This window comes from Staurois parvus, unplaced genomic scaffold (assembly GCF_062004578.1).
Source record: "Staurois parvus isolate SC_StPar_1 unplaced genomic scaffold, SC_StPar_1.0 ptg000975l, whole genome shotgun sequence".
Classification (NCBI taxonomy): domain Eukaryota; kingdom Metazoa; phylum Chordata; class Amphibia; order Anura; family Ranidae; genus Staurois; species Staurois parvus.
In genome coordinates this window covers 82,471-105,794 of record NW_028318771.1, presented here as the reverse complement: position 1 = coordinate 105,794, position 23,324 = coordinate 82,471, and the positions used below count along the sequence as shown (strand labels likewise).

Genomic DNA, 23,324 nt, shown 5'->3' with positions numbered 1-23,324 from the left:
TCTCTTCTACCTGCCTCTCAAGTTTAGTAATCCAAAGCTCCTGTGTCTCCATTTTCCCTTCTACCTCTTCCACTTGTGTCAGTATTCGGCCCAGATCATTACTTATTGCCACCATTTTTCAGACATCTCAATTTTGCAAACATTTCCGCCATATCAGCATTTGTAATGGAGCTCCCTATTCCAAATCACTTTGATCTGTTATACTGTCCGCATTTATCCGGGTCATTTGACTGGTTTGCTTCTTGTGTCCGTAGTGACATTCTTGAGTGATCTCCCACCCCTTTTCTAGTTCTCTCCTATTGTTTCCCGGTCTGCTCTTCATCCCTTTAAACTTTACCACTGAGTTTGCTATTCATGCACAACTGCTGTATTATCCGTCAGCCCAGGAAAGTCCCCCGTATCCTCTAGTACTCAGTAGTGCATTTAGACTGCAGCCATAACATCAGATCTATCACAATAGAAAGTCCCGCTGTTGCTCACGGCAACTCGGCACCACTTTTCGTGCCGGTAGATCTGGATCTCGACGTCCCGAGGTGCACTCAGTCCCAGCCGTTGCCACTGGGCCTGACACCCATTGAGATTAGATGAGTTAATGAGGGGTCCCTGTATATTAGACATCTAGGGTATCTCAGGGTCTCCCAAGGCTGCTATCCAAGTCCTATGACGAATGCCTCTTCTTCAGCTGTGAAACCAGACCACTTTCCTGGACTTTTGGAATAGCTTGTCACTTTTCAAAATTACCGCCATCCGTCACATGAGCGGTCACCTGGTAAATCTCATGGTCACATGTGGGCGGTCACATGAGTTGTCACTGGGACGCTCTCCCCATCCCCTTCTCTGATGCCGCCACCTCCTGCTTCCGGGGGATGGCCGAGCCTCACCGACCCGCTGCCTTTCCCAGGGGCACAGATCCAGGCTCCACCGACATGCAAAAAGACAGAGGGCGCACAGGCCTAGTGCATTACCTTTTTAAAAATTGGTTTAGTGTATAAAATGTGATATACTCACAAAAGAATAAAAGTCAGGCACATCATAAGAAATACAGCAAAGTCCAGTCTCCCTGGAAGGTGTGTGGTCAGGGACTATAGACCTCCAAATGGCTGATGCGTTTTGAGGCAATGCCTCTTCCTCAGAGCTGCTACCACCATAGTCCACAGACATCGACCGCCTCCGGGACCACCACCAGGACACCTGGACTTGGATCCGCCGCGACTCTCCGCTCCCACCCAGGCTTTCAGGTAGGCTAGAGCTATCTACAGGGCTGGACACATGTCTAGCAGGCACCTGGAGCTCACGACGTCATGTTCATGCCCCTTCCCCCTCGGGTATCCCCGAGTCTCCGATCCTGGAAAATCGGGGGGGGGGGGGGGGGGTTGCTCATTAAGCTCCTCCCTGGTGATTTTTTTTTTTTTTTTTTTTTTTTACTCTAACTTTTGTTATGCAGTATTCAAGGGTGCATCCAGTAACCCTAAAGGTCCAACATATTTCTCTCATGAGTGTGCAGTCTAAAGTCTTCTTTCCTCCTCCCAATTACTGTCTTGGTACAAGTTTGTTTGGGGATGGTACACTAATAATTTTGGCAAAAGCCTTTGTTTGGTACTGGCTTTTCAACTCTACAACCCTGTGCTCGTCCATACTTTTTAAAGAGGCTGCAATTAGTCTTGAAATTGATTATGGTAAGGAAGCCAGTTATCTGGACTCCAGGGGTAAGAGACACTGGAAATTTACTAAAACTACATGGTGCAAAATCTGGTGCAGCTCTGCATAGAATCTTGCTTTGATGGGCAGCCATCCTTTATATTCGCTCATGATTAACAACCTACCACCCCACCCATAACAATATAAAACTAGAGCACCTTTATGGGGATAGCACTTTGCTAGGAGGAATGTTGCTGGGGTTCTTTCCCTTAGAATAATTTCAGGAAAGGATCACTATGTACAAGTGATATACACTTCAAGCTTTGCACTTCAGCGAATGCACAAAGTGAACATACATGGCAAATTGCGCTGAAAAGCAACATACAGGCTGCAGGTGACCCTCTCTATTTGTCTCCCCCTTCCACGCTTTCTACCACTCCTTGTGATAATTTTTTCCTCTTTTCTTTTGACCCACTTCTCCACCCCACAGCTTATATATTTCACCCTCGCTTCTGTCCTCTCCCTGGTACTGCACTCCCCAACTCCTGCTAATTCTGAATCCCCACACTTGTAAAACCTCCAGGACACTGAGGTATGGCTCCTCATATACATTGCACTCCCATATTACCTCCCTCACCCTTCTGCTTCTCCTAATCGCTGAAGATATATCCCGAAACCGTGGGCCTCAATCATTTACCTGTTCCCAACGCTCTCATCACCCCACTCCCTCTGGCAGCAGCCACAACCCAGAGAACTTAGTCTCCATTCCTCTTTCCAAAACCTGCCTCCCCTTTTCCTTCGCCCTCTGGAATGCCTGCTCTGTTTGTAACAAATGCCCGTGATGAATGCTGAGAGCGAGGCCTAGGGATAATTCTCTGAGTAAAGACCATACAGCTTCCCTTCTAGAGTGGATGGAAAGTTGTAGTAATATTATACAGGTTAATGGTCAGAGGAAATATGGGGCGCTCCTGTAGACTGGGTTGGAGAAGCTCCTACACTTGGGACAGAGATATTTATCAGCAATCTCCCTCAAATCTATGAAGAGATGAATTCCACTTTCAGACTGTTGGCATATTGTATGAGTTTTGTCTTATGATGGACATATTCTTCAAGTGAAAGCAAACACCTGAGACAGAGGAAGGCAAAAAACCCCAGCAAAGCTTTATCCAGTTTGCTCCTGCAGGGGAAAAAATTCCTTCCTGATCCCCCGAGAGGCAATTGGATATTCCCTGGATCAAAATTTCCTATAAATGTTAGTATCCAGGTATATTCTGTTAATTATATCACTGTTGGCTGTACTGGTTTAACGTTTGCACTGTTCAGGATAATGTGATCAAGCTCTTACCTAATCAGTGTGTGATGTTTATCCCAATGTGTTATTGTTTTTATTGTAAATGTGGGAACTGCCCCCATTTCTTTGGTGTGTAAAAACCTGTATTTATGTTCAATCAAGTAGTTCCAGTTTTTTGCACTTTAGCTAGTGTTGCCTAGTCTTGGGTACACCTTCTTGATCCCATTCAGTCCGGATTTTGCCCACAACACTCCACGGAAACTGCTCTCCTTAAACTCAAACTATCTGTTAATGGCTAAATCTAGTGGACATTGTTCTGTACTCCTACTCCTGGACCTCTCTGCTGTCTTTGACAAGTTGGACCACTCCCTCCGTCTCCAAATAAAACTACTCCTTTTGGTCTTTGCGACTGTACTCTTTGCTGGTTCTCCTCCTACCTCTCCCACCGCACCTTCAGTGTCACTTACTTACAATTCTACTTCCTCTTCTCTCTTTGCTCCATTGGGATTCTGTTCCTGGACACCTCCTATTCTCAATCTACATCTCCTCCCTGGGTCAACCCCTCACCTCACTCACTCTCCTCACACATCACTAATCTACTAGCAGACATATCAGCCTGCTCACATCACTTCCTGAAAATTAATCTATCCAAAGGTGTAATCCTGGACTCTGGATGTGTGCCGAATGGATTGTTCAGTCACTGCCCAAAGCCTGCCATCTCCACCTCCAACATCTCCAAGATGCACCCCTTCTTAAGCAATGACACCAAACAGATTCTAACTCACTCACTGGTCCTCTCCTGCATCGACTACTGCAATTCTCTCCTCACTGGCTTACATTTTGTTAAAGTTTAACTGAACAAGCTGAATTTAAAAGCTACCATGCACAGCTGCACCAGATTCCGAGTGCACTACATTTTAGTAAGTCTCCCACACTGCTACTTGAAATGGGAAACTGCTATCCCTCTCTTAGAGCTTACAATCTAACTAGCAGGGCCCTCAAATTCCTTTTGTACCAAATTGTATTATCGCTGTAATGTCTGCCATCTTTGTAAAGTGCTGCAAACTGTTGGTATTCTATTAATCCTGTGTAATAATCATAATCTTAATCATCAATATTAACCACAAGTGGAATTCCAGAATATTATACTGAAACATGTGAACAGTTTTTACTTGTCAGTAGATTTTCTGTTATCTTTAGCTGTACCTAATTTTCCTGTTATGGCAAAGCGTGTGAATAGTGCTTCACCACTTCTGGTTCAGTTTTGTAATCTCTTGCATCACAGATATTCTCATTAGACAAACATCATGGTGACAAATTGATCCTTGAGCATGCTGGTGGTATAGAGATGACATTGGAAGCTGAAAAGCTAAACCAGGAAGCAGGGTTGTTGCCAGTCTGCTGCATTGGGTTTGACGTGTGTAATTCACAAGGTGTATGTGTCTGTGTGTGTATACACATTTAATATCACCACTATTTCACCGGCTTAAGAGCATTTTCAGTCTAACTTTTTAATCCTTCCCCACTTTCCATTCATATTGCATGGTACGCGTGCTTGCGTGACAGTTTCTAACTGTTTATTTTTCTTTTTTAGACTCCACAGGGAAATACTGGACCGTAGGCAGTGATACATCTGTTACCAGCAGTAGTTCTTCCCCTGTTGATTTCTTCTTTGAATTCTGTGATCAGAATAAGGTAGCAATCAAGGTGAATGGCCTCTACCTGAAGGGTGATCATGCTGGAGTTTTGAAAGCCAATGCAGAATCCGTTGACTCATCCACCCTGTGGGAATACTAAAAACCTGGAACCTGTGGCCTCCGTTAGCTGAATCTCTCATGATTGGGTACAAAAAATAAATGTGTTCTTGTCGCTCTGCTTGTGCAGGGCATTACGCAAAGCTTTGTTTACTGGAGAGGTTGTTATTTCAGTTAATCCTATAAACCTTGTATAGATTAACAGGACCCACTCCTGTCAGCAATTAGATCATAACGATTTGCTCTCCATAGGGCACAAATTGAGGTAAATGCACCATTGTTCATAGCACATCCTAATAGAATAAACTGCTACCTCGTTTACAACCTTTTTTATGGAACATGATCTTGGCACCAAAGTTCAGATTATACTTTAGCCTGGGTTACCTTCTATAATACCCTGGGTTACCTTCTATAATACCGTTTTAATGAAACCTTGAGGAGCTGTACATTGTAACCCTAACAACTGGCGCTTCCTTTTTACAAACTGCACACAAGGCACTGCAGAAGAATACAATTTGGTGGTGAGCTGTCCTACATGGAAGGCTTCATAGTGCTGGTGGTGAGCTGTCCTATGTGAACGGCTTGGTGCAGATGGGTGATTCTTATCCCTGTAGCTTCTCGCATCCACCTCAAAGGAAGTGTGCTGCTGCTAGGATGAGAAGCGGTATTGTCACCATGGAGCTGCCTTGAAGAGTCTGTGCAGGGTCTAGTGAAAAATTTAAGAATGCATTGTCTAATATAAATCCTTCTTTGTGTATATTTTACATCCTAGACAGATGTTTCCTGTGTGAATCTCCTGCTCCTACACAACTGTACACAAGAGAGATGAGAACTACCTCAAACGGGGATTTATATAATTTTAACCCAATTTGTAATGTCTTGAAAGCCAAACCTTCTATGTACGTAACAGCTACACATTAGAATAAAATTGATCAAGCAGCATCTTAATACCAGCATTTCAAAGTATAAGGTGTCTTCTGCTAAAATTTAGCAAAATTTAGAATAAAACTTGTTAGAGGTGTATTTTACAAGTGAGCTCCACCTGAATGGTGTTACAATAGAAGTCATTTATTTGTCTATTTCAACAGTGTACCAACATGCCATGCATGGCTTTGCAGCGTCATACTATTGGGACATGCTTTATATAATGGTGCTAAAGTTTGAATATTTTAGTCTGGTTGGAATATCTTTCTGGGCTTCTGTGAAATCCTAAGATTTTGTTCTGTAAAATGCAATCTTTCAAAAACTGTTGTTAGAGGTAACAGTACAGATATCAGTCTTAATTGAAATAACATACTGTAATTGCATTTCTGTGGTCTCTTTACTGCTTCTGCATATACAGCCTTCACTTGTGTAGATGTCCCAGGTTTAAGTCTCCTTTTTATAGGCTTTCAGTCCCGGTGCATTATTGTAATGGGCAATCTGTTCCGTATACTGGCTACCTTCTTCCCTTTTTTTTTTTTTTTTTCTTTAACATTTTAGACCACAACCTGTGAACTAAGTAAATTCTACTTTCCCATTTGTAACACTTTTTTGAAAAGCAGTGAACATCAAGCCTCATATATATACAGTTTACCCGAATGTTATGCTGTGTCTGCACATTGAACTATTTTTTTTTTTCCTCTGGATTACTTGGAATGCCTTTTTTATACTGGAAGCTAAGCAAGGGAAAAATGACCGTAACAGTATTATGTATTTGTTTTTTTGTTTGTTTTTTTTCCTTTTGTTTTTTTTCCTTTAATTGTTTTTCATCCTTGTTTTTCTAGTAGTTGCTGTAATTAATGCATTTTATAAAATGTGTTGTATCTACAGTAAATTTCAAATCTCGCCAAGACAAATTCAGGTATCTGAAGTTTATAGTGGACGTTTGTCCTCCTGTTAGGTTTTTTTTTTTTTTTAATGTGGTCTTTAAGGATGGAATAGGATATATTTCCAGTGTTCCTTAGCCTGCTGCTTGTGAACTTGTGCTGTTTTCCATCTAGCTGGTCTACAAACCTGCTGCTTGCTGATAACTATGGCTTTTACCACTTAAATGACAAATAAAACTGGAAAAAACCTTTATATGCATTTTTCGTCTTATTTCTGGAGCTACCTTATTTTATTCCTTTGTAATGCACATACAGTATACTTAGTACAATTTTAAATCTATACAACTGTAGTTTGTACAGTCCATCAAACTTTAGGTTTCTGACAGCACACCCTATGCTTCCAAGTGGCAGCATTGTTCAAGATTAGTCAGATAAGGTAAAAAATAAAGGTGAACTTTACTTATTGCAATTGGAGATTGGATCAGTGTGGATTAACAGGAGTCCTCTCACATCTATTTATGCTACTGGATATTTATATTCCAGTAAGGTGCATGGTTTGGAAGACGGAGGAGATGTTTTGTTTCAGTAAGTGGACATGTGATAAGTGCTCCCCTCCAACACCAAAGGATAATACACTATGATGCGTTTTTATTTATTTTTTTCCTTCAGAGGTATCCCTTATAAGGATGATTGTGTCTGTAGGATCAGCCATGTGTGGATTCTTATGGGGAATGAGATGTAAAGCTATATAAAGTGTTTTTTGTAGAGTAAGAGTATTTAATTCAGCCACATACCGTGTAAACATGGACACAAAAGAATTGATTTTGGAGATGGATGAAGTTTTTATATATGATATTTTGAACATTCACAGATGCTGATGAGGTTTCTTTAACTTTAATTACCAGTTAAATGTAATAAATCATAGGATTTGCTAGGAAGGAAAAGTTTGAACCCACTTCTCTCCAGAATCCAGTGGCAAATACAGAAAATATTGCATGAGGGCATTCTGACTTTCCCTTTACAACAATTATGTGCAAGAATATTCATAAATCCAAATGGCAGTGTGCTTCTTTGCACACTGCTATTTTGTGCTATTGATCAATGCAGGCAAAATGTATGGTGTGTTCAAAGCGCACAGAGAACAATTGTTTTTGTGTCCATGCAAGTGCATTGAGAAATAATGTAGACACTTTACATGCAACACAATATAATAATTTGTTGTTTTAACCGTTTGATGTGGCCTGTTTGGGAAAATTTGTTTAGAAAAACCGTGTGACACATTAAATACAAGTTGACTTGCGCATGCGTTTCCTGTGCTTTTGTGTGAACAAGCCATTCAAATGTGCAAAATAGTGTGGCTTCCAGATACAAGTTACAGGAAAATTGCAAGCTGCAACATTCAAGATGCAACACCCTAATTGAAACTTACATACATGAATGACTCGCCGTAATTCTTCTCACTGGGGCCTTTAAACAGGTTTTATCGCAATTTTGGTACATTGCCTTTAACAAATGGATATGACTTTGCACATTTAATACCTTTTGCAAGTGCTAAAGACTTTTTTTTTTTTTTTTTTTTTTTTGTGGTAATGCTTCAACTTGGCTACATTGGGCCAGCCTGTAAAGTGGCTTTGGGTACTACAACCTGTTTAAGGCTCTCCTCCTTGGCAGCCACAGGGTGCTATACAGGTCCAGGGCAGTGGTTATCAATGTAGGTGTGACTCAGTCCTTGAAGTCCCCTTCATGGATATAGAGACCAACAAAGAAATTTGTGAAAAGAGATTCACAAGAAAGCTGCTACATTATGGACCGAATGCGATACTCAGAAAAATTTCCAAAAATTATGCTTTATTGCACATTAATAATTGACAATCGGGCAATCGCCCTGGTTTACCATCACCTCAGTATGAGACAATACACACAGACCTAAAACCATTTAAAAATCACACCAAGACCGGTCTGTATATATATGTGCTGCAAAGGCTGTGACAACCATAGTCTAGAGCATTTGCAGCACTGCACATTGGTTACACTCCCTGTAGGAGGTGTTTTCAAAAAATTGTACCATAGGTATGTAGTATCACATGCTATGCATATAAGCAAATACAGTTACCACATGGAGAGAAACATAACCCTAAGCCTATACAAGGCAATGTGGGTAAAAAATTTAATGAAAAAAAGGGGATATACCCCAGTAATGTAATTATGGATTCATCCCGTACAACCCTGTGAAGGCACATGTGGTTGGGGCCCATCTACCCGTGGTAGACGCAAAGATTCTTATAGATGAAAGAGTCCCTGTTGCTGTCTTGATGGAAAGATGAATGTAGATAGCAGAGGCCTGCTTTATATGGTTTCTTCACCACAACATGTGGACTGCAAACCACTTTAATATTTGAAATAGAATGAGGCCCAATGGGTCTTCCGCTTATTGCTATATATGTTGTAAGCCTTGCATCTAGATAATGCATCATAATGTCCCCATCCTAAAATAAGACAAATATGAGGATAGTCACTCTGGGTACTCACTCTGATGTGTATATATAATATAAGTAACAAGAAGCCTTCTTCGCTATTCTTGTAACAGTCCACTCACCACGTGTGCCATGGGTAGTAAAAAATAGAAATATCCTTAATAGGTACTGCCGTGTTGATCCAGGAAACTACCGCTTACATCAGCCAACATTTCGCGGGTTCCAACCTCTCCATGGCGCCTGTACAGCTTTTGCATGACTCATGGCATGTGAAGATGGCTGCCTCCTTGTAGATCGGTGTGCATATCGCCAATGCACATGCCCGGAAGTGACGTATCTGACGTATGACGTCAATGCGTTTCGCCGATGGGCGTATCTCACTCAGCTTCATCACGACCAATGAGATTCCTGCCTTTCAGCTTCCTATTTATAGTGGGTTTAAACCCACCCACATATGCAAATTATTAACCTGCAGCTATTCTCAATGGGAAAAAAGGCTAATTACTTTGCACAAGAGCTGGTCATTTATCACATTTAAAACAACAGGCAACTGGACACATCAAAGAGAGGGAAGGCGTATCATGTTCTATTGACATTAAAAGAGATAAATAATTACCGCAAACTCACCAGAAGATGGTGATATTAGGAAATCCCTGTATAAGGCTATTTATCCAATAATACCTGGAGATCACATTGAACATTTATTAACCTAGCTATTCTCAATGGGAAAGAGGCTAATTACTTAGCACAACAACTGTTTTTTTTTTATCACATTTAAACCGACAGGCAACTGGACAGATCTACAAGAGGGAAGGCTTATCATGTTCTATTAACATTAAAGGAGATAAAAAATTACCGCAAACTCACCACAAGATGGCGATATTAATTAGGAAATCCCTGTATAAAGCTATTTATCCAAAAATACCTGGAGATCACACTCTACATTTAACCCCTTTGGGAACAATGTATCAAGTTTATATATCCAATATTTTTCCTTTCTTAATAATTCTTTGTCAAAATCACCTCTCCTTTGGGGAAAATGTAATGCATAGAAACCTTTCACTTTTGTACCATCCAATTTAACCCCGTGATGCTTAGCATAGTGTTGGGCTAAGTTACTTTCAGGGTCATTGGATCTGATATCTCTAAAGTGTTCACCTATTCGTACTTTAAGTTGTCTTTTAGTTTTACCAATATACATCTTTTTACAAGGACAAGTCAATATATATAATACTCTTATATCAACTTATACCAGCGCAAAACCCACAAAACAATAAAATACAGTCATGGCCGAAATTGTTGGCACCCTTGATATTTCTCCAGGAAATCATGTATTTCTCACGAAACGTATTGCATTAACACATGTTTTGCTATACACATGTTTATTCCCTTTGTGTGTATTGGGACAAAACAAAAAAAGGGAGGAAAGAAAGCAAATTCGACATAATGTCACACAAACCTCCAAAAATGGGCTGGACAAAAGTATTGGCACCCTTTCACAACTGCGGATAAATAAGAATGTTACAAGCATGTGATGCTCCTGTAAACTCACCTGGGGCAAGTAACAGGTGTGGGCAATATAGAAATCACACCTGAAAGCAGATAAAAAGGAGAGACGTTCACTTAACCTTTGCATTGTGTGTCTGTCTGTGCCACACTAAGCATGGACAACAGAAAGAGGAGACGAGAACTGTCTGAGGACCTGAGAACCAAAATTGTGGCAAAATATCAACAATCTCAAGGTTACAAGTCCATCTCCAGAGAACTAGATTTGCCTTTGTCCACAGTGCGCAACATTATCAAGAAGTTTGCAACCCATGGCACTGTAGCTAATCTCCCTGGTCGTGGACGGATGAGGAAAATTGATGAAAGATTGCAACGCAGAATAGTCCGGATGGTGGATAAGCAGCCCCAAACATGTTCCAAAGACATTCAAGCTGTCCTGCAGGCTCAGGGAGCATCAGTGTCAGCGCGAACTATCCGTCGACATTTAAATGAAATGAAACGCTATGGCAGGAGACCCAGGAGGACCCCACTGCTGACACAGAGACATAAAAAAGCAAGACTACAGTTTGCCAAAATGTACTTGAGTAAGCCAAAAGCCTTCTGGGAAAACGTCTTGTGGACAGATGAGACCAAGATAGAGCTTTTCGGTAAAGCACATCATTCTACTGTTTACCGAAAACGGAATGAGGCCTACAAAGAACAAAACACAGTACCTACGGTAAAATATGGTGGAGGTTCAATGATGTTTTGGGGTTGTTTTGCTGCCTCTGGCACTGGGTGCCTTGACTGTGTGCAAGGCATCATGAAATCTGAGGATTACCAAAGGATTTTGGGTCGCACTGTAGGGCCCAGTGTCAGAAAGCTGGGTTTGCGTCCAAGATCCTGGGTCTTCCAGCAGGACAATGACCCCAAACATACGTCAAAAAGCACTCAGAAATGGATGGCAAAGAAGCGCTGGAGAGTTCTGAAGTGGCCAGCAATGAGCCCAGATCTAAATCCCATTGAACACCTGTGGAGAGATCTTAAAATTGCTGTTGGGAAAAGGTGTCCTTCCAATAAGAGAGACCTGGAGCTGTTTGCAAAGGAAGAGTGGTCCAAAATTCCGGGTGAGAGGTGTCAGAAGCTTATTGATGGTTATAGGAAGCGACTGATTTCAGTTATGTTTTCCAAAGGGTGTGCAACCAAATATTAAGTTAAGGGTGCCAATACTTTTGTCCAGCCCATTTTTGGGGTTTTGTGTGACATTATGTCATATTTGCTTTTCTGCCTCTGTTTTATATTTGTTCCAATACATACAAAGGGAATAAACATGTGTATAGCAAAACATGTGTTAATGCAATACCTTTTTTGTGTGAAATACTTGATTTTCAGGAAAAATATCAAGGGTGCCAACAATTTCGGCCATGACTGTATATCACCCAACCCATAAATAATAGTTACTAAATAAGACTTGAGAACGCCCTGTGGGTGGGGCGAAACGCGTTGCCGTATTTCCGACTGCCTGTCCCGGCGTCTGACGTCATTTCCGGTGAGTGGAACGCACGCCGAGCGGTGCGTTCCAAGGGGCCATCTTTGCATAGTGGATGAGTCTGCATCTGAGGTCTGTTACCCTGCTGTATACCTGGCTGTGGGGTCTCTATACAAAAATCGCTTCATATGAAAGAAAGATCGTTTTTATGAAAGATTGTTTTGCTTCAATAAAATGCGGGTTAATATCTGCTAAAATGTGAGTGGTCTGGAAAAATTCTTTTGAGATTGGAAATCATTACGGTATCACACTATGGTCTTTTCTTCTTCCTGATTTTCTCTGGGGGATTTGGTGAGAGGAGTAACCAGAGGAGGTGTCCATATCCTAGAGGAGGCAATATTTGGAGGTCATATACAAAGTAAAGGGGGTCCAGGAGCCCTTAATATCCCTGAAAGGCGTTTGACTCACCATTATCTGGTGAGTGCGGTTAATGTTGGTTTTGCACTGGTGGATGGTGGAGGTATCACTGGCACGGAAGAATCCAATGAAAATATAACATAATTAATTTTTTCACAGGACTGTTTTTTTGGATTTTGTCACTGGACTTATTATTTTTTAAATTATATATATTTTTTAAATTATATATATTTTTTATTTCATTAATATTTTAATTAATATTTTTGTGTCACAGTGTATTTTAAGTTTGTGATATTTAGTAACTATTATTTATGGGTTGGGTGATGTATTTTATTGTTTTGTGGGTTTTGCGCTGGTATAAGTTGATATAAGTTTTTTGGTCTTGCACCTGTTGTACACAGCATTTCACAGGGAATAGTGTGTGGAATAAGAGAATCCTGGGCGCTGAGGTTTTTTCTCTTTTGATATATAATACTCTGGCTGTGGAACAATTTATAAGACTTTGAATTTTATGGTACTATTTTTTGAATCACAGAAAAAATCTGTGCGATCCACAAATTTACAGATCTGACATTTTCCACATCTATACATCCCTTTTGTACGTGACTTCAACCATGTTGTTTGTTTTAACGGTTGATAGTCAGAATGAATAAGGAGGTCACCAAGATTTGGTGCTCTTCTTGCTACCATTTGGGGGCGCTCACCTACAATTTTACTCAGAAAAACACTGGAAGATTCTAACCCAATGCCCCACACTAATATTTGTTTCACAGCCTGCCATTGAGCTCCAAATTGAGTTCTCATTCTAACAGGTTGCTCACTTAGTTTAACCTTCTCTTCCTTTTTTGGGGACAATAGACTCTTACGATCAGTTTGATATGCCCGTCTCTGAGTTTTTCTAATCTGAGAGTGAGAATATCCCCGTTCTCTCTCTAAACCTTTTATAGAGGTCCTGCGCTTCCATCCTGAAGTCATTAATGTTCGAGCAGTTTCTCCGACATCTCAGAAACTGTCCTACCGGAATTCCTGTAATCAGTGAACGTGGGTGATAACTTCTGGCCTCTAATAAGGTATTGGCTGCAGTTGGTTTTCTGAACGTTTTAGTAAGGAGCCTCTTGTCTTCAAGTCTAATTTCAAGGTCAAGAAAGGAGATACATCTTTCATCAAACACATATGTGAGTCTAATATTGAAGGAGTTTTGATTTAACTCCTCCAGGAAAAGTTTTAATTCCTCCGATGTTCCTCTCCATATAAGGAAAATATCATCAATATACCTCAACCAAATCTGGGCATGCGCAAGAACCCCTACTGACCTGAAGACAACTTGCTCCTCCCAAAAACCTAAATGTAGACAGGCATAGGCCGGGGCCCATGGTGCCCCCATACTTGTACCTCTAATCTGTTGATAAAAGGTATTGTTAAATTGGAAAAAATTATGTTGTAATGCAAAATCCAGTAACTCACTAATAAATTAAAATATACCCCACTCTGGGGGGACAAAATTATCAAGAAAGTGGAAAGTCGATCTTAAACCACATTCACGTGGGATAGATGTATAAAGTGACTCTACATCTATTCCAACTAGAATAGAATTTTCATTTATTATTAAATTTTCAATTTTAGCTAATACATCTTTGGTATCTCTTACATAAGAGGATAGATTAGGGACCATATCTTTGAGGAACAAGTCAATATATTTCCCTGTTTTATCTAAGGGACCATTAACGGCGGAAACAATAGGTCTACCAGGAGGATTTTCTTGATTCTTATGTATTTTAGGGATGATATAAAAGGTAGGATGATTAAATTCCTCAATTCTTAGATATTCAAACTCCTTTTTGGTAAGAAGACCCGCCTCTTTACCCAACGTTAACATAGAGTTTAATTTTTTCACCACTACAGGGAAAGGATTAGTAGTTAGTTTTCTATATGTAGATGAATCCCCCAATAGGCGCTTCACCTCTTCGTGGATATACTCTGCTGAAGAAAGTAAAGTGCGATACGGCGCTGCATTAGTTTAACTGACAATTGGACGGTCATGTAACGCTGCACCCAAATTAAATTTTTTTTTTTCTCCCCCACAAATGATTTCTTTTGGTGGTATTTGTTTTATTTATTAGTGCAAAAAATTTAAACTGCAGAGGCAATCATTTTGAAAGAATCTACATTTTGGCATAAATTACAAAATTTTTCTTCTATATGTGTTTGCTGGAAAAAAAAAAATCCTAATCCGTGTAAATTAATTGGTTTATGTGAAAGTTACAGCATCTACAAATGGCGGTAGATATACTGGAATTTCTTTTTTTTTTTTAACTAGTAATGGCAGCAAGCAGCGCCGTAGAGCGGACTGCGGTGGGCATTCTGACACTGAGGGGAACTGACTGCCACTGACATACCCAGTAACACTAATACAGTGATCAGTGCAAATAAAAAGCACTGACACTGTACTAATGACACTGGGCAGGAAGGGGTTAACATCCGGGGCGTTAACAAAGGGTTAACTGTGCTGTATGTGGTTTACTGTGTTCTGTGCTTTTACCGTGTAAGCACACTGATTTGTATGGCTCTGTGATGCAGAGACATTACAAAGCAGCATGCAGGCGCTGACGGGAGAGACCTGTATTGTTTACATACAAATCCCTCCCCCATCAGTGCTAGTTGGCGATTGCTGGGCAGCCGCCAATGCTCCCCCTCCCTGGAAATACAGTATCATGTGAATATATAGTCTGCTATAGGGCAGGCGGGAAGCAGTTAATCACCACTATTGATATAGAAAATGAAGATGGAAAAATATTTTGTTTTTGAAAAAAATTTTCTTTATAACAATAGGCTAAAGTGTATTTCACATTTCTTTGGTAAAAAATTACCCAAACCAGTGTATATTTAGTGAAAGTTAGTCTACAAACTGAGATATACAAGGTGTGTCCATAAAGCAATGAATATTTAAAAACATTATTGAAAAATGTTAATTGTACATCGTCTTCTTCAAAGTAAGCACCTTGTAAGTGTACACAACGCTCTCCAGTGATTTTTTTTTCCCCAAATTTCATTCTTCATAGCATCCCTGGAAGTCTTCAAGTGTAATGGCATTCAGAGCCTCCGTAGTGGCTCTTTGGACATTATCCACACTACCAAAATGGTGTCCTTTTGAACACCTTTTCATCTTTGGGAATATGAAAAAGTTGTAAGGAGCCAAGTTGGGGCTGTAGGATGGACGGAGAAGCACTGTGATGTGTTTTTCAGCCAAACACCCTTTTGACAATGTGTTGTCATGATGGAGTCAAGTTGAGCTGAACTTATGAGGCACACACACTCCCTTTAAGCCTTATGGACATTTCCACAGGAATCAAAACGATCCCCATTGATTTGACTTTTGATATGCTTCATTTCTGATGCAGATTTACCCAATTTCATACTATTTTATCGTACACCTCTGTTCAAACTCACTTGGATTTTTCTTACTACAAGGCACATTAGTATTATCACAAAATGCCTCAACTCTGACAGGACTGGAATATAACTGATCAGTGTTGTAACGCATACCTGCCACCCCACCCCAAGTGGCCATGCCAGACTTCTCCCTTCAGAGCCCTTCTCGAGCGTAGGAATTCTCATTATATTCTGGACATACTTTGTATAGTCAAAAGTTCACCAGTCCTGATGTACTTGTATATTTACATAGTCTGGCTGAAAAAAGACAAAAGTCCATCCAGTTCAGCCATGTTGAGAAAAAAAAAGTTACAATCCTATACCCCCAGTTGATCCTTGTACTGATGACCTATCTCATTGTGAAAGGCACTAAAATGCCAGGACAGTACAAATGACCCTTTTTTTTTTTGGTACAGTATCATCATATGACTGGTGTGCTGGTCATCTGGGATTTTGACTGGTGACAGTGGGCTCCATTCACAAAGTGGTATTTATTGCATGAATGTGTGCTTCTCTTAAAAAGCCTCCCTTTTGAACCTATCTGGGCTCTTCCCTTAACCGCTTTCCCTCCAGTGACTTATCTGTATGTAGCTGGATTAGTGATATCTCAGTCACTGCTGCACCTGCAGCAATGATTGAGATATAATATTTTTTTTTTCCTGCCAGCAATTACCTTTACTGTAGAAGTAAGCCACTGGATTACTTTTACAGGCGGAGGAAGGGGTCCCCCCCCACTGACTCCTTGCACGGGAGAGCTCAGCAAATAAGGGAGCCTGGCAAGGATGCAACCATTGGTAATCAGATTCCTGGGACACAGTGAGAGGACTGATGTTCCTGCCACTGTGTGACAACAGAAACCAGATGCCATGAGGATTTTGTCACTTTCAGCTTCGTTCTCATGTAAACAAGCCGTTGCGGGCTTGAACAAGCATTCGATCAAATCAATCTTCGTTTGATCAGATGCTTTTGAGGCTAGAGGAGAGATATTAAGAAGACCTGCCATGGCCCATACTATAACAAGGAATGTTGTTCATCCCTTCTGATGGCAATAAAACAGTTAAAAATGGAAAGCTAGAGTGGGGTGTGTGTGTGTGTTTGTTTGTTTTTTTTAATTTTTAATCCTAAAAAAAAAATTACTACACCCCTGTGCTCATGCGCAAAGGTAAATACACATGTAGGTCCTGCACACATGTTCACAGTGGTACCTCACGTGTGGTGTGAGTACAGTTTACATCAGAGTGAGGGAAATAATTTTAGTGCCAAACCTCCTCTGTAACTCTAAACTGATAACCTGTAAAGGCTTTTAAAGTATTGCTTACGAACATTTCAGGTACCGTAGTTTGGTGCTGTTCCATTCGGCAGACACAATTTTAAAGTGGCCCATGTTTGGTATCTATTTACTTGGCGTAACATCATCTTTTATATGTAATCAAATCCGTATTATATTGTATTTTTGTGCACTACAATTCATTAGTATTTTTTTTTTTTCTCCAAAAAGTTTTCTTTGAAAAACCGCTGTGCAGATACTGTGACATACAAAAAAAAAAATATATACAATACGTACCATTGTATTCTGTATGGCCTCTGCTATAAAATTTGGGAGCTCTAGTAGTTTTTCTAGCAAAAATTATTTTTACATGTAAGGAGAGAAATATCAGAATTGGCCTGGGCTTGACATGGTTAAATGAGATCACTCACGAAGTGTTGTCGCCATCATTTCCGCTAGGTATTAAAATTGCGACATTGTTTTGTAAGGAACCTTTCTAGGTGTTGCACAAGAATAAGATTGTCCAAAGGCTTCCTATCTGCCCAAGGTGGTCTCCTCCTTTCATCTTTGCCAGGATGTTGTCCAGATTCTAAGCACCCTAGAAAGGTCTCTTCACTGCTTGGATTTGGTTCATGCTGTATGAGTTTACTTGTTGACTACAGCTGTCCTTAGACTTTTTGGATGGTTCTTGCAGGGGCAATCTGGTGTATCTGTTCCCTAGAGGATAACTTTTTTTTTTTTTTACATAAAACTAGAACTAAAGGCAAAACGGTTTCCATTTTGGATACACTAATGGAGGGTTATGATTCCTACCAAATTTTGTTTTTGACATTTATGTCCCATTGGGGAGATTTTCCTTTTATTTCCTGTCCAATAACCAAAATACGAATTGAGAAGAAATTCCTTCATCGTAGGAAAACCTCGCCAGATCCATTCTCCCCATTTGAAATTTTCACATCGCATAGTTTTCTGAGGCCAAGCCAAAATTTTGTATTGTTTTATACTTTTACCTTTGATAATGATAAACCAAACAAATAAGAGAGGGTGAATGTCTCCTGAGTGTGCCGAAAGCAATAAAAAAAAAAAAAATCTCACCTTTCTCTCCTAAAGAAAAAAAAATTTCTGTTTTTAATTAAAAAAAAAAAAAAAAAAAAAAAAAATTATACATTTTCTGAAAGCAGAAGCCTTTAGAATTAATGGTGGTAGTGGCTCTTTTTTGTTGCACACGTATTGCGCAACTGTTTATCTAATTGATATTTGCATGCATTTAAATTGTGTGGGTTTTTTTTTTTTCTCCTTTAATCATACACTACAAGACACAGGCAACATATTCATATACCATAGGTAATAGACTTGCACCGTCAGGTGATTTGAATAAGCTGGCAAGCATTTGAAGACTCCCACTTTCAGATTAATGTAACCTCAGTTGGGAACCGTATGCTGTGGGGAATGCTGATTAATATTGCCTCAGGCGCTGGATCCTTTTTGGGGTGCTCACCTTGGCACTTGGAGCTAGCCACAATGGTACCCAGCCCCTGAAAACACCTTTGGGGGGGTGCCTACCGTGACAGGTAAAGCCTGGACCAGATCTTCAGTTCAGCATCATGAACAGGTAAGGCAGGGTCAGCCTGTGTGGTTACTGTGTAAAATGAGGCTATGGTTGGAATTTTTAATTTTACAGTGTAAGGTTTTCAAACTTGCTGCTAAAATGTATCTGCTTAGAGCTTAGTCTCAGGTGGATGGCCAGGTGTTATATCACACCATTGGTTGCACACTTTAACCAAGAAGGGCTTTAAGCAAAACTGGCATTACTCAGATACTTCCTCCTGCCTTTTTGCTAGGAGGATTTATAGGACGGTCTATAGTTGTGCTAACATGTACTCCTACCAGACACCCTTACCCTCTCTTTTAGCTATAGCTGAGACCAAGCAAAATGGAGCCATCTCTGAACAGCAGGGAACCATGTGCCCTGCCGAAGGCCTGCACAACACTGAGTGGTTCCTGTTCAACTGTAAGGGATGCATCTTCAGTCTTAGAATCAGATGCAGAAGCCGGTGTTAACTCTACTTCAGCCATGGAACAAGATGTGTTCAATCTGAACAAAAATGGGAGACATACTGTAGCTGGCGGTTTGGATGTCCACAGCAAAACAAACTGTTTTTTATCTGGAACCAGGGACCCCTCTAGCTCTGGCCTTAGATGTTCTAGTCAGCCCTTGGTTCTGGCTAGTTTTTATGCCTTCCCTCCACTGAGCATTCTACCTTGCCTACTCAACAGAAAATATAGAGAAAAGACAGTGATTCTTTTGGCACCAAACTGGCCCAGAAGAACCTGGTACCCAGATATATTAAGGCTTGTTGTAGGAGACCCTTTGCTTCTTCCCAACAGACTATCACAATTTATGGCTTTGAGAGCATTGTGGTTGAAAGCTAGGTCCCTAATAGAAGGGTCTGTCACCTTGCTAAAAGCAAGAAAAACCACATCATGCAAAGTAAGATTTCCAGGTATGAAATCTTTCTAGATGTCGGAGTGCAGTCAATTCAATCCCAGAGATTTCGCTGTACCCTACATTCTGGCCTTTCTACAAACAGATCTTAACCACAATCTAACTCAACAACCTAAAAGGGCAAGTTTCAACCTTATCCACTGTTTTCCAAGCTTCTAAAGAAGCATCACAAGAGAATGCATCAAGTGGGGTTGGTCGGGGACATCCGCACGCCACAGGGAGGTGCTCCTAAACAGCCATCAGGAGGATGGAGTGAGCTGATCAAGGCACCAGGCAGTAGAGTGTGTATGCACAGGTGGACTACATATTGCAGCTCACATGCATTTTAACGTGGGTACAATTCTGAGGTCAGTAAATGCTTAGCTTATATGCACAAACATGGTCAGTCAGTAAATGCTTATATGCAGAAAATTAGATAATTTCCCTTTTTTGAGAAATTGTCACATGCTATCTAAACTTTGGAGAAGGCTGTAGCACTTAGCAACAGAATCTTCACTCTAGGAAGAAAACTCCACTGCTGATAATACAGTAAGGAGGCAAGACTGATGGACAGGATGCAGCATTTTATATTACAAAAAGTGATATTGACCATTTTTAATAGTGCATATATTTATTACACGTGTGGTTACAGCACAAGTGTTTTTGGCATGTATAGAAATGATTATTGAACACTTTATTGTGGACTTATTTGGGTTAATAATTGCACAGATTTATTTGATCCCAGAATGTTTTTGTGTACATAGTGACTTGGAAGGATCACATTTGGTGGAGTGATATTCAGGAGGCCTAATTCACCATTTTGTCCTGAGTGATTATGCTATAAGGATTTTTATTGTTTGCATAAGTTGTTAGGGTATATGGGTTTAAATTCATTAGGAGTAGAGCACTGCACTGTAATTTAAATTTTCATTTTTGGGTAGCTGGTGATTGATAGCTTTACAGTAAGAAAACTACTGCTGGGTCTCTGCCTAGGGAGAATAACATTTAAATTGGTTAGTCTCTCTACATTACTTCAACGTTGTCAGTCATTAGTGAGTACTTCACTTTTTTAACATCACTCTCCCCCCTGCTGTAGCACTGACAGTTGTCAGGGAAGAGAGGGGTGAGGAGGGTGAGCTGGCTGCAGACAGCTGTCAGGATGGAGAGGGGTGGAGGGGGCTGGTAAGCATGTGTTTAACAGTCCCCTTCCGTACCTGAATGAATACAAACAACAATCAAAACAGATCTCTTCTGCATTCATTAATCGCTGCTGTATAGTAAACTGTTTACTGTTTTTATGTGTCTGTTTCATAACATGGAACATAGTAAACCGTGTTTACTGTGTTTCATTCACAATGAATAGGAGTCTATACAGACACCTATCCATTCAACAGTGCAACTCAGACTGCAGATAAAGGGACTGTCTTCAGTCCCTTTCTCGGTCTCAAAAAATACATTAGAGGTCTGTTTTGACCCCTGATGTCTCTCCAAAGCACCCCTCTCCCCCCCAAAACAAAAAAAAATGTATTTGGTTAAAGTGTAAAAAGAAAAGAAAAAAAAAATTAAGAGGGGCACACTAGTGTTGTACCCATGTTTCACACAAGAAAAAAAAGTGCATGCGCCTTTTCCAAAACACTTCCGCAGGGAAGCAACATGATCTTTTTGGAGATCACGCTGGGGGCTGAGATCTTGCAGGAGCAGCATGATGTGGTTGCGGGAACAGGTGTGATTCCCACATCCGCAAACAGCCCACAGCCAGCGGGATTGTGTTAACCAGCGGTAAGGGTAGATTAGACATGCGTTTAAATCTACATTACCTCTGAAGCCTCAGGCTATGCTCCAGAGACTACTTACAGGCGGTGAGGAAACAATACAACACCTTCCTCACCACCTGTTTAACCCCATTTTTGCAGACAGATGCACCACAGCTGCATGCGTTGTCTTAAATGTATAGCGTCGGTCAGCTTTGCCATAGGCATGAAGAATTGCAGCCCCAGCATGTAAACGCCCTGTCCGCTACCTATTGCAGCTTAAGTGGGTGGTTGGTGTGAGGCAGAAACGCAACTCAACCATGCATTTTTGCCACCCCCCCAACTGCAGATCTAGACAAAGCCTAAGGCCTCGTTCATGTGGGGCATACTACTGCAGGGCTGTGTTTTAACTGAACAGGTATGCACAGGTGTTCCGTGCATTCCCAAGCAGGCAGTACCATTGAGATCAAATAGGACACAGCGGCTGCATGGGAATGCACAGTTCTTCTGTGCAGGCAGTCCCATCAATTTTAGTTGGGACGCAGTGGTTGCATGCACACTGCCCACATGGATACCAAGTTGGGAGCAGTGGCTATGTCCCTGAACTCAAATTGTCCGTGTTTGGGGCCATGCAACTATACCCACACAGATATCTGATCTGTCTTTGCAGCCACGGCTTCCCAACTGACACGAATATGACTGCCTGCACAGGGATGCACAAAACACCTGTCCATCCCCGGGCAGGTAAACATGGCCCTCAATGGGCTTACACTTTAGCGCACCCATTGAATGAGACCTTACTAGAAATTTAGCAGGAATTTTGTAAGTTATGGTGCGTTTGTGTGCTAATAAAGAATTTGTGTTTGTTTTTAGTGAAAATAGTGATTTGATAAACATTTGCGCAAATATTGTGAGGCCTAAAAAAAAAAAGAAATCAGTAGTACCTTCTTGTGCTTTCAGAAAATATATGGTTTGAAGGAGGGGGGTCTTTTTGAAACTCTGAAAGCTATAAATGAAAAATTAAAACCTTCAGGTTTTTAGAGAATTTTTGCGTATGTTTGTAAATTTTGTATTGTGCCTTTCTGGGAAATGTTGAAAATCAAATATTTTTGTTATTTATTAACTCAATACAGGTTAAGCTTTTATATTTACACCCTGTTCCAAATTATTATGCAAATGATATTTTTCTCATTTACCGAACTCCCATTTACCTAAACAGTCAGCATAATTCTCATGTTAATTGCAAAGAACCTCCTGCGCTTATATGGAATTCTAACCTAAAAGAAACCTGCTGACACTAAACTTATACCCAAAATAAGTGAATGATCAATTAAATAAACAGTGCAGCGCTAATAAATAATATATATAAATATCCAGTGAATAGGTGATATCAATAAATAAACTCAATAAATATACTCAATATACACCCCATAGGAGTATCCAAACTCATCAATAATTATATAATAGTGTCATGCGTGTAATCCCTCATAGGGAATATCTTGTGAAAAAAGTGACAAATATAAACATAAAACAATATAGTGGCAAGAAAACATACAGTGATCAAAATGAGTGAACCAATATTCAGTTGCAAAAAAAGTCCAAACAATTGATAAAACATATAATTCAATGCTTTGTGGTAATCTTCCCACTCCACTCTTCATGCAAAAAACAGTGTGCAGTGTGCGTGATTCACACGTGCCAATCCTTTAACGGCCAAAATGCCCCCTCACCCCCCACAGGGCCAGCACGCTTTAAGGATCAAACGATCCTATCAGACTGGAATCCTCTCTGGGTTACGCCTTCCACCTCCAGCATCAACCAGATTAGCAGCCAGCTCCTCCCAGGGTCATAGTGAAACACAAACAGAGACCCTCCATAGTGCAACCAGTTTTATTATGCAATAAACAGATACAGATAGAGTTCCACTCACATTAGTAGTGATTCAATCCAGCTTCCTACCGCATGCTACTTCATCAGGGTGAAGTCACGAGTTGAACGTGACGCAACGCGTCAGTACGTTGGGAGGAGCTTCTATT

General features: G+C 40.5%; 1 protein-coding gene across 1 annotated transcript in view; it reads left to right on the top strand.

Annotated features, from left to right (window-relative positions):
• Positions 1–6,744, top strand: part of FSCN1 (fascin actin-bundling protein 1) — an 80,005-nt gene extending 73,261 nt beyond the window's left edge. Inside the window, exon 5 of the mRNA XM_089657198.1 lies at positions 4,524–6,744. Coding sequence (XP_089513324.1) covers positions 4,524–4,726 — 203 coding nt within the window. The 3' untranslated portion in view covers positions 4,727–6,744. The remainder of the gene's footprint in view (positions 1–4,523) is intronic.
• Positions 6,745–23,324: the final 16,580 nt, after the last annotated feature.